This window comes from Alosa sapidissima, chromosome 11, assembly GCF_018492685.1.
Source record: "Alosa sapidissima isolate fAloSap1 chromosome 11, fAloSap1.pri, whole genome shotgun sequence".
NCBI classification, from domain to species: Eukaryota; Metazoa; Chordata; class Actinopteri; order Clupeiformes; family Clupeidae; genus Alosa; species Alosa sapidissima.
In genome coordinates, this window is record NC_055967.1 from 37,375,523 (window position 1) to 37,390,522 (window position 15,000).

Sequence of the window (15,000 nt, forward strand, 5' to 3'; positions counted from 1 at the left end):
TTCCCATTGACAACTGATGGATTTAATGTGTTGTTCTGTGACTATCCAGTACCGCAGCCACCCACCATAACCCACGAGTCCCCGAAAGACTACATCGTGGACCCACGGGAGAACATCGTCATCCGCTGTGAAGCCAAAGGAAAGCCCCATCCTAGGTAAGTAATGTCAGATAACCAAGTGACAGCAGAACAGGGTTATGTGAGTGTGAGTGTGAGTGGGTGGGATGTCCTCAGGAGCTCAATTCTTTATGGAGTTAGATCGCCATTATAATGAGAGCCTATAGAATTAGATCACCATTATAATGAGAGCCTATAGAATTAGATCACCATTATAATGAGAGCCTATGGAATTAGATCACCATTATAATGAGAGCCTATGGAATTAGATCGCCATTATAATGAGAGCCTATGGACCAGAGATGGACGAGTTCTGAATAGTCTTTCCCAGCGCTGAATGCTTCTAAATCTCCATCTCTATCGGCATCGGGTCCCTATACCTCCATTACAGGCATCGGGTCCCTATACCTCCATTACAGGCATTATTTGCTTATTTTTTTCCATTAACATGTTGTCTGACACAGCTCATTTAGAGCCATACAAATAGCCTGCCTGTAATACTGCACTAAGTGATGACTTGCGGTTTGGTGCTGGCGAAGGGAGGCTTTCAGCCCAGACGGGAAGCTCCAGAGGTGTGCTTTCCTGAACACAGTGTGACTTCCTAGGACTCTGCATCTACAGTAATGTGTGCTTGGTGGGATATCTGCTGAAGTGCGACTGCTATTATGCTGACAGTCTAAATCTGCTTTATCGATTGTTTCATTTGCGGTGACACTGACACCACCGGCTGCCTTCACCTGCAGCTTCTCGTGGACGAGGAACGGGACGCATTTCGACATCGACAAGGACCCAAAAGTGAACATGAAGCCCCACTCAGGCACACTGGTCATCGACATCAGCGGCAAGGACAAAGCCGAGGCGTACGAGGGGGTGTACCAGTGCACGGCCCACAACGAGCACGGGACTGCAGTTTCCAACAACATCGTCGTACGCCAGTCCAGTAAGCCACCGCCCACCCACCACACGGCACTGCCCGACAAGCTGCCCGACAAGCTGCCCGACAAGCACACTATCTCATCTCACGCAACTCCTTCAGATTGTAACACCACAAGCACACTATCTCATCTCACACAACTCCTTCAGACTGTAACAGCACACCGCTAGTTGTCATGTAACCTCTTAATCTTGTCTTCTTTTCATGTCTTAATAAACAAATGAGTTTGTTTATCCTCCATTAAAGTCTACTTCCTGGAAGGTAACAGCAACATTCAGCAAAAAAGCATGGCGTAGCTACCATAGCCCGGTCAATATCCACAACTGCACCCTATGTTCCAATCTAGCTCAACCAGCAGTGGGAATGGTCATATACAGTACTTGCTTTGTTAAGCTGGTTTAGAAATGTCCACCCAAATCCAGCCTCAAACCCAACCCTTCCTCAAACCCAACCCTGCCTCCTGCCTCAAGCCCAACCCTGCCTCCTGCCTCAAGCCCAACCCTGCCTCCTGCCCAACCCTGCCTCCTGCCTCAAGCCCAACCCTGCCTCCCGCCTCAAGTCCAACCCTGCCTCAAGCCCAACCCTGCCTCCTGCCTCAAGTCCAACCCTGCCTCAAGCCTAACCCTGCCTCCTGCCTCAAGTCCAACCCTGCCTCAAACCAAACCCTGCCTCAAGCCCAACCCTGCCTCAAACCCAACCCTGCCTCAAGCCCAACCCTGCCTCAAGTCCAACCCTGCCTCAAGCCCAACCCTGCCTCAAACCAAACCCTGCCTCAAGCCCAACCCTGCCTCAAGTCCAACCCTGCCTCAAACCCAACCCTGCCTCAAGCCCAACCCTGCCTCAAACCAAACCCTGCCTCAAGCCCAACCCTGCCTCAAGTCCAACCCTGCCTCAAGCCCAACCCTGCCTCCTGCCTCAAGCCCAACCCTGCCTCCTGCCCAACCCTGCCTCCTGCCTCAAGCCCAACCCTGCCTCCTGCCCAACCCTGCCTCCTGCCCAACCCTGCCTCTTGCCCAACCCTGCCTCAAGCCCAACCCTGCCTCTCTCCATTTTAGTGAATTAGACGCTCTGCCTACACCCTTCACATGAGTTGACTTCCCTCATCACTCCCTACATGATAGCTGTTGTGACAGTATGTGTATTTCCTGTCCTGCATATTAACCCCATGGTCTCCACAGGGTCCCCCTTGTGGTCAAAGGAGAGTAATCCACCATTCGTAGTGCAGGAAGGGGCATCGCTGGTCCTGAAGTGCAGACCGCCCGCTGGACTGCCCCCACCCATCATCTTCTGGATGGACAACAGTGAGTCCCACTGCAGCACTGCCAACTGTGTGGCTCTGTGTGTGTGGCTGTGTGTGTGTGGCTCTGTGTGTGTGGCTGTGTGTGTGTGGCTCTGTGTGTGTGGCTGTGTGTGTGTGGCTCTGTGTGTGTGGCTGTGTGTGTGTGGCTCTGTGTGTGTGGCTGTGTGAGCGGAGCAGAAGATATGATATAGCCACATGACGGCTGGGTAGTGTTGCATGTATATGACGGCTGGGTATATGGCGGCTGAGTAGTTTAGCATATGACGGCTGGGTAGTGTTGCATGTGTAGCATATGACGGCTGGGTAGTGTTGCATGTGTAGCATATGACGGCTGGGTATATGACGGCTGGGTAGTTTAGCACATGACGGCTGGGTAGTGTTGCATGTGTAGCATATGACGGCTGGGTATATGACGGCTGGGTAGTTTAGCATATGACGGCTGGGTAGTGTTGCATGTTTAGCATATGATGGCTGGGTAGTGTTGCAGGTTTAGCACATGACGGCTGGGTAGTGTTGCTTCATATTAGGAATTCAAGATGGATGTAGTGCTGCTCAGAGTATGTGTCCACAGAGCAAGGTCACTGTTAATGATATAGAACACTTCTCCCCTCTCTTTTCTCCTTCTCTCTCACCTTCTCATCTTCTCTCTCTCATCCTCTCTTTTCTCTCTCTCTCGTCTCTCTCTCACCCTTTCTCATCTTCTCTCTCTCTCTCTCTCTGTCCCCCTTTCTCTCTCTTGCCTCTCCAGACTTCCAGAGGCTGTCGCTCAGCCGGCGTGTGTCTCAGGGCCTGAATGGGGATCTGTATTTCTCCAACGTGGAGATGTCGGACTCGCGCAGCGACTACATCTGCTACGCCCGCTTCCCCCGCACGCAGACCATCCAGCAGAAGCAGCCCATCACCGTGCGCGTGGTCAACAGTACGTCACCAACACCTTGTGCCCACTCCCGTGTGCCCGCTCCCGTGTGCATGCCAGCGGCTTTGTGCTTGAGCTGAGGACAGCGGCTCTCTCGTGACCGCAGCATGACAGGGAGGGCAGATGAGGGATTACGAGAAGGCGTTATGTCCAGCAGGAGAGTCAGCGTTGCGGATGCAAGGAGTCAGTTCACTATCACTCTCATGTCAGTGCTAGTGTTAGAGGAGTCAGTTCACTATCACTCTCATGTCAGTGCTAGTGTTAGAGGAGTCAGTTCACTCTCATGTCAGTGCTAGTGTTAGAGGAGTCAGTTCACTCTCATGCAGGGCTTTGAACCGGTTCAAGGAACGAAAACGAAAAACGAAAACGAACGGAATTTTACGGAATTTTACGGAAACGGAATTTTACGGAAACGGAAACGAAAACAAAATGGTCTTCAACTGTTCCGGAACAGAAACGTTATTCTGAAATCCACAAAACCGGTTAATAACGTTTTTTTTTCGTTCTCTATATAACAGCCTAATAATTTGATTTCTGCAGTTTGAAAAAAAAAAATGAATAAATGGACCTTTGGTCCAAATGTGGATATTTTGTCTTGCTGTTGTAATGTAACCTATCCGTCTGCCACTTCGGATCTTAGGCCAGCTCGTAGCGTAAGCTACTGAAACTGATTTGGAAATTGTTTGTAGCCTATGCGTAATAGCCTATTTTGCCTGTCCACGCCTTGTCGTTTTAAAGTCGGGATTTGAAATGTTTGCGCAATTATAGCCTATTCTGTGTAGAAGAGTTAAACGGGAAATTTGAGATAGGCCTTGTCAGCAACAGACAGGTTCGTTTATAAACAGGGTTGGAATTATAGCGCAAGCCTTTGAAGATCTCCATATGGATAAAACTTAGGCTACAACCAGGTAAGGAGTTTAGCACATATCCCGAAATATTTTTGATAAGAAATTATTAATAGGCATAGGTTAGGCCTACAGTAAGTCTGTAGGCTATGGGATGGATAGCCCATCTGAATGTTTTCCGAATGCCGCCTGTGATTTATTATTTTTGGGCATAGCTACGGTATAGGCTAAATCAAGGGGAAATAATGAGTACGTCTATTCTAAGGTAAAGTCCACAAAATAGGCCCGCCAAACACTGCCGGAACTTTAAGTACAAACGATATTTTGCATTCCCAACCGGTTCAGGACCGATATGTTGGTGGCGGAACGCATGCAAGAACGAAAACGTTAAACATAGGCCTACCTGAACCGTTCGGAACGGAACGTTTGAAAAATAATTTCTCTCATGTGCTCGTGAGCTCTCATGTCAGTGCTAGTGTTAGAGGAGTCAGTTCACTCTCATGTCAGTGCTAGTGTTAGAGGAGTCAGTTCACTATCACTCTCATGTCAGTGCTAGTGTTAGAGGAGTCAGTTCACTCTCATGTCAGTGCTAGTGTTAGAGGAGTCAGTTCACTATCACTCTCATGTCAGTGCTAGTGTTTGTGGATGATCAGGTCTCTAATGTTGTCACGTTTTTGGATGATGAACATACAGTAACTGTATGTTTGCATATCTGTGGAAGAGCTAGTCTTGTTCTAGTGTCTGTGGAAGAGCCAGTCTACCTTTCTAATCTCTGTTGAAAATGCGTTCTTTTGTTCTATGGTCTGTGGTTAGCCTTATGTTCTAGTTGCTGTGGCCCCATGTTCTATTTGCTGTGGAAGAGACAGCCCCATATTCTAGTTGCTGTGGAAGAGACAGTCCCATGTCTGCTTTCCAAAATGTCCACCTCAGATCCAAGTGACTCCCCTGCTGTGCTTTCTGATCATCTCCTTTTTTGAACTCCGAGTAATGAGTTCACCTTGCTTGGACCACTGACTTATGAGTTCACCTTGCTTTGCCATGTTTTTTTTAGTCACACATGCTTTTCAGTTATGTTTTGCTTCTCACACTTGACCTGTTATGATTTTCTGTTGTGTTACAGTGGATGCAATCAATGAAACATGGCCAGGTTTTTTGAATGAGACTGATTTTTTTGGTGGTGAGTGATGGCGCCCCCTAGTGATCGCCCTCTGTTAGAATAACCAACCGTAGACGTCAACCAACTAACCCAAACCTCGGACCCTTCCCACCGTCTCTTTCAGCACAAGTGATTATTGCACCAGTGTTTGATCTTTTCTGCCTCTCTCTCATGGTGTCCATCACGTCCCCTCCACTAAACACTGCTACCGCATGATGCCATGACCCCTGCTCTCCTGCTCGGACAACACACATCCTTACTGAAGTTATTGTTCATCTTCTTAAATGTAGTTTTAGAACTGACTGCCTTGAAAGGGTATATTGATTATATCAGTTGCTCTCAAATCATCTCAATTAGTCAATCAATCAATCAGTCAATCAATTAATTCATTAATCAATACATCATAATGGTGATTTATTCTTATGGATATTTAGCAGACTTCATATGTCTGCATGGAGGAATGCTGTACACAGTTACCATCAACGCACAATATCTGAGTTTGTAAATGATGATGGACACAGATATGAGCTAACCCTGGTGGTTGTAGGACAATATCTCTGAGTTTTTAAATGATGATGGGCACAGATATGTTGCAACCCTGGTGGTTGTAGGACATACCGGAAGATATTTTTAGGTTTATCCTGTTGTCCTCTTGTGTTGTAGGCTGAGGAGCTAAATATGGCCCTGAATACTGTGGTTTAACAGCAAGCATTTAATCACTACCTAAGTCACTACCTGGCGTTACCTCAGTCCATCCCTTTGCTCTAGAAAATCCACATGAAATCTGTTCCTTTTTCATTGTTTGTATGACCCCGTGGCTCCTCTTCTGTTTTCTCCTCTTAACACATTTCGTCCTTTAGCGCATTATTATTGATGTTACCCAGAGTGCACTTTGGCAAACACAAGACCATAGGTCTCCTTTTCCTTGTATAACTCCTCTTGGGTTTTCATGGTCCCTCCTGTGAAGCTCCTGTGTGTTTGACCTCCTGTCTCCCTGGCAACAGTGGTGACCGGTCTCTTGTGAAGGGGAGGCTTTTCCACGTCACCTTCCCATCCTAACTGCCCCTTCCCATCCTACTGTAACTGCCCCTTCCCATCCTAACTGCCCCTTCCTATCCTAACTGCCCCTTCCCATCCTAACTGCCCCTTCTGTTTCCTCCCATGACAGACGGGCAGACGGAAGAGCGCCGTCCATCCTTCCAGGTGCCGTCGGGCCCCAGCAGCTCCATGATGGTCCTGCGAGGGCAGCTTCTGGAGATGGAGTGCATCGCTGAAGGCCTGTGAGTGCCCCATGAGAGCCAAGAGCCAGACGTGCCCATTATCTCTCTGTGCTGGAGCATGGCAATGCCATTAGCTAGACTACTCCCCACACTCTCTCTCTTCGCCTCACTCACTCCTCTGCTTTCTCTCTCTCTCTCTCTCTTTCTCTCTCTCTCTCTCTCTCTCTCTCTTAGGCCCACTCCTGAGATTACCTGGTCCAAGGTCAGTGGGGAGTTGCCCAGCAACCGGGCCACCTACCTCAACTTCCACAAGACGCTGCGCATAGCGGCCGTGACGGAGGCGGACTCTGGCCAGTACCGCTGCACGGCCAAGAACACGCTGGGCTCCATCCACCACGTCATCACCGTCACTGTTAAAGGTCTGCACCTGCCAGCCCCACTGACCCTCCCCCCCGCCACCACACTCATCCACCACCTGGACCCTCCATCCTGTACTCATCGATGCTCATGCTGCCAAATAGTGCCATAATATCCGCTGTGCTGTGCAATGCTGTTTTGTTGATGAAAAACAATAAACAACTTTCACTGTCTTGTTTTCCTCTCCCTGTTACGCTCTCTCTACCTCCCTTCCTCTTTCTCTCTCTCTCTCTCTCTCTACCTCCCTTCCTCTCCCACTCCCTACTCTCTCTCTCTCTCTACTTTTCTCTCTCCCTTTTTCTGTTGATCTCACTGTCTCTCCATCCCACTTTCTCTCCTTTTCTTGCTTTCTTTTTTCCTGCCCCCTCTCTCTCTCCACTGCTTCCTGTCTCTCCCATAAACAGCGGCTCCCTACTGGATTGAGGCTCCTCAGAACCTGGTGCTGGCCCCCAGGGAGAAAGGCCAGTTGATCTGCCGCGCCAGTGGCAACCCCAAGCCCTCCGTCAGCTGGTTCATGGACGGCCTGCCCATCCACAGTGAGTTACCCCCCCACCCACACACACATCTGTTTTCCCACCACACTGCCCCCGTGAGAGAACTTTGGAAAGACTTTGGGCCTTTCAGCAGGAGGGAGACGGAACAAACAAGGAGCTCATTAAGTGCTGAAGGGATGTATTATGTGCGCTCTCAGTCCATCAGGCCATCAGTGCACTTAGTGTGGGGGGCTCACCTGACCTGGAGCCAGTTTGTAAAAGCAAACCTCTTCATTAAAAACAGCCCCCTCATCATCAGCTCACAATTTGCTCGTCGTGTTCTCGGAATCGCTTTCTAGAAGTCAGCATAGTCATGCTCTCATAGTGAAGGTCTCGTCCAAGGCCACTCAGTTCTGTTTCTGTCAGTTTTGCTTCTCTCAGTGCGTTTCCTGAGTGCCCTCAGATCACTGACCAGCGCTGCGCCTGTTTCCTCTGTCCAGATGCTCCGGAGGACTCCCGCAGGAAGGTGGAGGGCGACACCATTATGTTTGAGGACGTGGTGAGCGGCTCCAGTGCTGTGTACCAGTGCAACGCCTCCAACGAGCATGGCTATCTGCTGGCCAACGCTTTCGTCAATGTGCTGTGTAAGTGGCCACCTGCCAACTGACGTGATGTTTAGCTTGTCAGTGACCTGCCCGGTGCGTAGTTCCTGATGTGCTGCCCGGTGCGTAGCTCCTGATGTGCTGCCCGGTGCGTAGCTCCTGATGTGCTGCCCGGTGCGTAGTTCCTGATGTGAGCGCATTGCTTTTGTTTTCCTCTGCCGTAGCCGAGCCCCCCAGGATGCTGACCCCACCCAACAAAGTGTACCAGGTCATCATGAACCAGCAGGCCGCACTGGAGTGCTACTCATTTGGCTCCCCCATACCCAAAATCACATGGTGAGTGTGTGTGTGTGTGTGTGTGTGTGGATGGCTCCCCCATACCCAAAATCACATGGTGAGTGTGTGTGTGTGTGTGTGTGTGTGTGTGTGGATGGCTCCCCCATACCCAAAATCACATGGTGAGTGCTCCCTCATCATGGGCCTAAATCAGATGTCGTAACACTTTGAGCTCTCCTTAATGAAGTGCAGAAATAGGCCAAAAACGTTGCGCCATGTTGAGCTGCCCTTAATGAACCACAGCAATAAGTTCTAAAAGCCCAGCCTCAATTACACATGAAAAGAGCCGCTGCCAGAGCAGTAATCTTAAAGAAAAGGCTCTTTAATTAAACTGGTTTCCTCTCAGCCACAGTAAGGAACAAGCAGAACTAGCATGGATGATTGGCAGTTTTATTAGCATTAAGTGCTGCCCAGCTAGGCCATCTAGACATGGTCAGCACCTATAGCACACCTGACCCCTGCTGAGAGGGCTTGGCTGCTGGTCTCATCATTAGGCTCAAATGAGCGTATTACATGGAGTAGCAGCTCACCAGTGTGTCTTTGATGCTCTTCTCTCCTCTCCTCTCCTCTCCTCTCCTCTCCGCTCTGCTCCTCTCCTCTCCTCTCCTCTCCTCTCCTCTCCTCTCCGCTCCTCTCCTCTCCTCTCCGCTCCTCTCCGCTCTGCTCCTCTCCGCTCCTCTCCTCTCCTCTCCTCTCCTCCTCTCCTCTCCTCTCCTCTCCTCTCCGCTCCTCTCCTCTCCTCTCCTCTCCTCTCCTCTCCTCTCCTCTCCTCTCCTCTCCTCCCCTCTCCTCCCCTCCCACAGGTTTAAGGAGAACCATACCAATGCTGCCCTGGAGGGCGACCCCTACATCTTCTATGATAACGGCACGCTAGTGATCCCAGTGGCCCAGGCCACGAGCAGTGGCAAGTACACCTGTGTGGCCCTAAACATGCTGGGCAAATCAGACAATCACGTCCACCTGGAGGTCAAAGGTGAGAAGAAGCACCCTCTCCTGGCCAGCCAAGTTCAATTTCACACACACACACACACACACACACACACACACACACACACACACACACACACACACACTAACACACACACAGAGTGCTTAGCTATAAAATGTAATTAATTGTTTGAACAACTAAATGAAATGGAAAAGTGCTTCTGACCACTGTCCGCCTGGCGGCCTTCTCCTCAGAGCCGACCCGTATCTTGAAGCAGCCCGAGTATAAAGTGGTGCAGAGGAACCGAGACGTGGTGTTTGAGTGTCCGGTGAAACACGACCCCTCCCTCATCCCCACCATGATCTGGCTGAAGGACAACGGAGAGCTGCCGGACGATGAGAGGTGAGGCCAGGGATTCCTTCTCCACAATGTTCAGTGTTCTCTGGTCATCCATGTCCTCCATGTTCCTCTGTAGATCATCCATGTTCTCCATGTTCCTCTGATCGTTCATGTCCTCCATGTTCCTCTGATCGTCCATGTCCTCCATGTTCCTCTGTAGATCATCCATGTTCTCCATGTTCCTCTGTAGATCGTCCATGTCCTCCATGTTCCTCTGTAGATCATCCATGTTCTCCATGTTCCTCTGTAGATCGTCCATGTCCTCCATGTTCCTCTGTAGATCATCCATGTTCTCCATGTTCCTCTGTAGATCGTCCATGTTCTCCATGTCCCTCTGGAGGGTTTAGATATAATCCACTTCTTAACCTTCATTGCCACATGACTGACTTTAAACAGCAAATCAGTTACAGTTACAGTCTAAAGCAATTACTTTTGTAATCTCGGGATCAATTATTTCCACTTGTCATCTATGTTTTAGAGTGGTGCATCATAGGTTTAAAAAAAACAATTATTACAGTGCATGAAAATGCACTGTACTGTTCTTCCTAGGCTTCTTCTTATTACAGTGCATGAAAATGCACTGTACTGTTCTTCCAAGGCTTTTTACAGTGCATGGAAATGCACTGTACTGTTCTTCCTAGGCTTCTTCTTATTACAGTGCATGGAAATGCACTGTACTGTTCTTCCTAGGCTTCTTCTTATTATTATTCTTCTTCTAACGCACTTAATGCAGCTTCAACCGTTTAACGTAGAAACTTCATTCAAACTATGTTACGTAGGTCTTACTTATGACATGTGGGCTTTGTATTGTTCATCTTTGTAACTTTTATACTTTTTAAACTATTAATTAAAAACTAGTCAAAATTTCCCCATAGACTTAACATGGGCTGATGACATCACAATAGAGCCGTTAAGCAATTAGAATCCTATGGCAGGTGTTCGGGCCACCTGGACCAACTGCCAGTCTCAGGCTTTAAGCATACAAACTGGCCCTATTAAGACTACACATCCTGTTCAACTGCTTCCGCTGCCAAACACTGTTTCAAAATAAAAGTCCTCACTACAATATTTCACTGTTAAACAATTTAACCCTTTAAACTACTGAACTTTTTAACTGTTCAGCCATTGTAACTGTTACTTGTCATCAACTATGACTCCTACCCACTGTAGCTAGTTAGCTAAGTTAGCTAAGTAACATGGTTAACATAGTTAGCATGTTAGCATGCTAGGTAGCATTTTTAGCAAAACTGCTAAAAATGATTACCTAAGTTAGCTAAGTCACATGGTTAGCATAGTTAGCATGTTACCATGCTAATTAGCATTTTTAGCAAAACTGCTTAAAATGATTAGCTAAGTTAGCTAAGTCACATGGTTAGCATAGTTAGCATAATTAGCATGTTAGCATGCTAGTTAGCATAACTGCTAAAAATAATTAGCTAAGTTAGCTAAGTCACATGGTTAGCATACTTAGCATTTTAACATTGTTAGCATGCTAGTTAGCATAGTAACTTGGTTAACATTATTATCTTTGTTAATATAGTTAGCATAACTGCTAGCAAACATTAGAGCCATTCCATGTGTCAGTTATCGTCAACTATCTACCTAAATAATTTAACCATTTAAACTATCCACTTATTTAACCGTTCAATCATTCCAACTATATTAAACCTTATCTACCAAGTAAATCATTTACCTATATAAACTATCCACCTATTTAACTGTTGAGTCATTCCAACTATATTAAACCTCATCTACCTAGCAACCAATATAGTTTGTTTTTACTCTGTATGATATTTGACATCATATTTTTTGCATTTCATGCACTGTATTTCCTTCAGGAAATGCTTTTCTAGTTATTATTCTTCTTCTAACGCACTTAATGCAGCTTCAACCGTTTAACGTAGAAACTTCATTCAAACTATGTTACGTAGGTCTTACTTATGACATGTGGGCTTTGTATTTTTCACCTTTGTAACTTTTATACTTTTTAAACTATTAATTAAAAACGAATCAAAATTTCCCCATTGACTTAACATTATGATTATGACATCACAATACGGCCGTTAAGCAATTAGAATCCTATGGCAGGTGTTCGGGCCACCTGGACCAACTGCCAGTCTCAGGCTTTAAGCATACAAACTGGCCCTATTAAGACTACACATCCTGTTCAACTGCTTCCTCTGCCAAAAACTGTTTCAAAATAAAAGTCCTCACTACAATATTTCACTGTTAAACAATTTAACCCTTTAAACTACTGAACTTTTTAACTGTTCAGCCATTGTAACTGTTACTTGTCATCAACTATGACTCCTACCCACTGTAGCTAGTAAGCTAAGTTAGCTAAGTAACATGGTTAGCATGCTAGCATGTTAAAATGCTAGTTAGCATTTTTAGCAAAACTGCTAAAAACGATTAGCTAAGTCAGCTAAGTCACATGGTTAGCATAGTTAGCATGCTAGCATGTTAGCATGCTAGCATGTTAGCATGCTAGTTAGCATTTTTAGCAAAACTGCTTAAAATGATTAGCTAAGTTAGCTAAGTCATATGGTTAGCATAGTTAGCATGCTAGCATGTTAGCATGCTAGTTAGCATTTTTAGCAAAACTGCTTAAAATGATTAGCTAAGTTAGCTAAGTCACATGGTTAGCATAGTTAGCATGCTAGCATGTTAGCATTCTAGTTAGCATTTTTAGCAAAACTGCTTAAAATGATTAGCTAAGTTAGCTAAGTCACATGGTTAGCATAGTTAGCATGCTAGCATTTTAGCATGTTAGTTAGCATAGTAACTTGGTTAACATTATTATCTTTGTTAACATAGTTAGCATAACTGCTAGCAAACATTAGAGCCATTCCAAGTGTCAGTTATCGTCAACTATCTACCTAAATAATTTAACCATTTAAACTATCCACCTATTTAACTGTTCAGTCATTCCAACTATATTAAACCTCATCTACTTAGCAACCAATATAGTTTGTTTTTACTCTGTATGATATTTTACATCATATTTTTGCATTTTCATGCACTGTATTTCCTTCAGGAAATGCTTTTCTAGTTCTTCTTCTTATTCTTCTTCTTCTAACGCAGTTAATGCAGCTTAAACCGTTTAACGTAGAAACTTCATTCAAACTATGTTACGTAGGTCTTACTTAGGACATGTGGGCTTTGTATTTTTCAACTTTGTAACTTTTATACTTTTTAAACTATTAATTAAAAACTAGTCAAAATTTCCCCATAGACTTAACATGGGCTGATGACATCACAATAGAGCCGTTAAGCAATTAGAATCCTATGGCAGGTGTTCGGGCCACCTGGACCAACTGCCAGTCTCAGGCTTTAAGCATACAAACTGGCCCTATTAAGACTACACATCCTGTTCAACTGCTTCCTCTGCCAAAAACTGTTTCAAAATAAAAGTCCTCACTATAATATTTTACTGTTAAACAATTTAACCCTTTAAACTACTAACTGTTCGGCCATTGTAACTGTTACTTGTCATCAACTATGACTCCTACCCACTGTAGCTAGTTAGCTAAGTTAGCTAAGTCACGTGGTTAGCATAATTAGCATGCTAGCATGTTAGCATGCTAGTTAGCATTTTTAGCAAAACTGCTTAAAATGATTAGCTAAGTTAGCTAAGTAATGTGGTTAGCATAGTTAGCATGTTAGCATGCTAGTTAGCATTTTTAGCAAAACTGCTTAAAATGATTAGCTAAGTTAGCTAAGTAATGTGGTTAGCATAGTTAGCATGCTAGCATGCTAGTTAGCATTTTTTAGCAAAACTGCTTAAAATGATTAGCTAAGTTAGCTAAGTAATGTGGTTAGCATAGTTAGCATGCTAGCATGTTAGCATGCTAGTTAGCATTTTTAGCAAAACTGCTAAAAATGATTAGCTAAGTCACATGGTTAGCATAGTTAGCATGCTAGTTAGCATAACTGCTAAAAAGGATTAGCTAAGTTAGCTAAGTCACATGGTTAGCATACTTAGCATTTTAACATTGTTAGCATGCTAGTTAGCATACTTGGTTAACATTATTATCTTTGTTAACATAGTTAGCATAACTGCTAGCAAACATTAGAGCCATTCCAACTGTCAGTTATCGTCAACTATCTACCTAAATAATTTTACCATTTAAACTATCCACCTATTTAACTGTTCAGTCATTCCAACTATATTAAACCTCATCTACTTAGCAACCAATATAGTTTGTTTTTACTCTGTATGATTTTTTTACGTTATATTTTTGCATTTTCATGCACTGTATTTCCTTCAGGAAATGCTTTTCTAGTTATTATTCTTCTTCTAACGCACTTAATGCAGCTTCAACCGTTTAACGTAGAAACTTCATTCAAACTATGTTACGTAGGTCTTACTTATGACATGTGGGCTTTGTATTTTTAATCTTTGTAACTTTTATACTTTTTAAACTATTAATTAAAAACGAATCAAAATTTCCCCATTGACTTAACATTATGATTATGACATCACAATACGGCCGTTAAGCAATTAGAATCCTATGGCAGGTGTTCGGGCCACCTGGACCAACTGCCAGTCTCAGGCTTTAAGCATACAAACTGGCCCTATTAAGACTACACATCCTGTTCAACTGCTTCCTCTGCCAAAAACTGTTTCAAAATAAAAGTCCTCACTACAATATTTTACTGTTAAACAATTTAACCCTTTAAACTACTGAACAAAACTGCTTAAAATGATTAGCTAAGTTAGCTAAGTCACATGGTTAGCATAGTTAGCATGCTAGCTTGTTAGCATGCTAGTTAGCATTTTTAACAAAACTGCTCAAAATGATTAGCTAAGTTAGCTAAGTCACATGGTTAGCATAGTTAGCATGCTAGCATATTAGCATGCTAGTTAGCATTTTTAGCAAAACTGTTAAAAATGATTAGCTAAGTTAGCTAAGTAACATATTTAGCATGCTACCATAGTTAGCATGCTAGCATGTTAGCATGCTAATTAGCATTTTTAGCAAAAAAACTTGGTTAACATTATTATCTTTGATAACATAGTAGCATAACTGCTAGCAAACATTAGGGCCATTCCAACTGTCAGTTATCGTCAATTATCTACCTAAATAATTTAACTATTTAAATTATCCACCTATTTAACCGTTCAATCATTCCAACTATATTAAACCTTATCTACCAAGCAAATCATTTAACTATATAAACTATCCACCTATTTAACTGTTCAGTCATTCCAACTATATTAAACCTCATCTACCTAGTTCAGTCATTCCAACTACATTAAACCTCATCTACCTAGTTCAGTCATTTGAACTATATTAAACCTCATCATGTTGGTTGCCAATTAGCACATAATCTGTTTTAACAATATATTTCACA

The 15,000-nt window shown here is 44.5% G+C and overlaps 1 protein-coding gene across 22 annotated transcripts in view; it reads left to right on the forward strand.

Moving 5' to 3' along the window:
• The window catches only part of LOC121724527 (neuronal cell adhesion molecule-like), a 102,949-nt gene that overhangs the window by 60,757 nt on the left and 27,192 nt on the right, over positions 1-15,000 (forward strand). For 18 of the 22 annotated variants that reach the window (XR_006035227.1, XR_006035228.1, XR_006035229.1 and 15 more), the window contains 12 exons: positions 50-155; positions 860-1,056; positions 2,229-2,351; positions 3,099-3,269; positions 5,232-5,288; positions 6,436-6,547; positions 6,722-6,906; positions 7,309-7,440; positions 7,878-8,021; positions 8,204-8,315; positions 9,119-9,288; positions 9,498-9,645. Coding sequence is in view for 18 of the 22 variants with exons in the window: in XM_042111141.1 (XP_041967075.1) it covers positions 50-155; positions 860-1,056; positions 2,229-2,351; positions 3,099-3,269; positions 5,232-5,288; positions 6,436-6,547; positions 6,722-6,906; positions 7,309-7,440; positions 7,878-8,021; positions 8,204-8,315; positions 9,119-9,288; positions 9,498-9,645 (1,657 nt within the window). In the remaining 4 variants the exon portion in view is untranslated. The remainder of the gene's footprint in view (positions 1-49; positions 156-859; positions 1,057-2,228; positions 2,352-3,098; positions 3,270-5,231; positions 5,289-6,435; positions 6,548-6,721; positions 6,907-7,308; positions 7,441-7,877; positions 8,022-8,203; positions 8,316-9,118; positions 9,289-9,497; positions 9,646-15,000) is intronic. The other 4 variants (XM_042111147.1, XM_042111149.1, XM_042111157.1 and 1 more) reach the window with 1 other exon arrangement.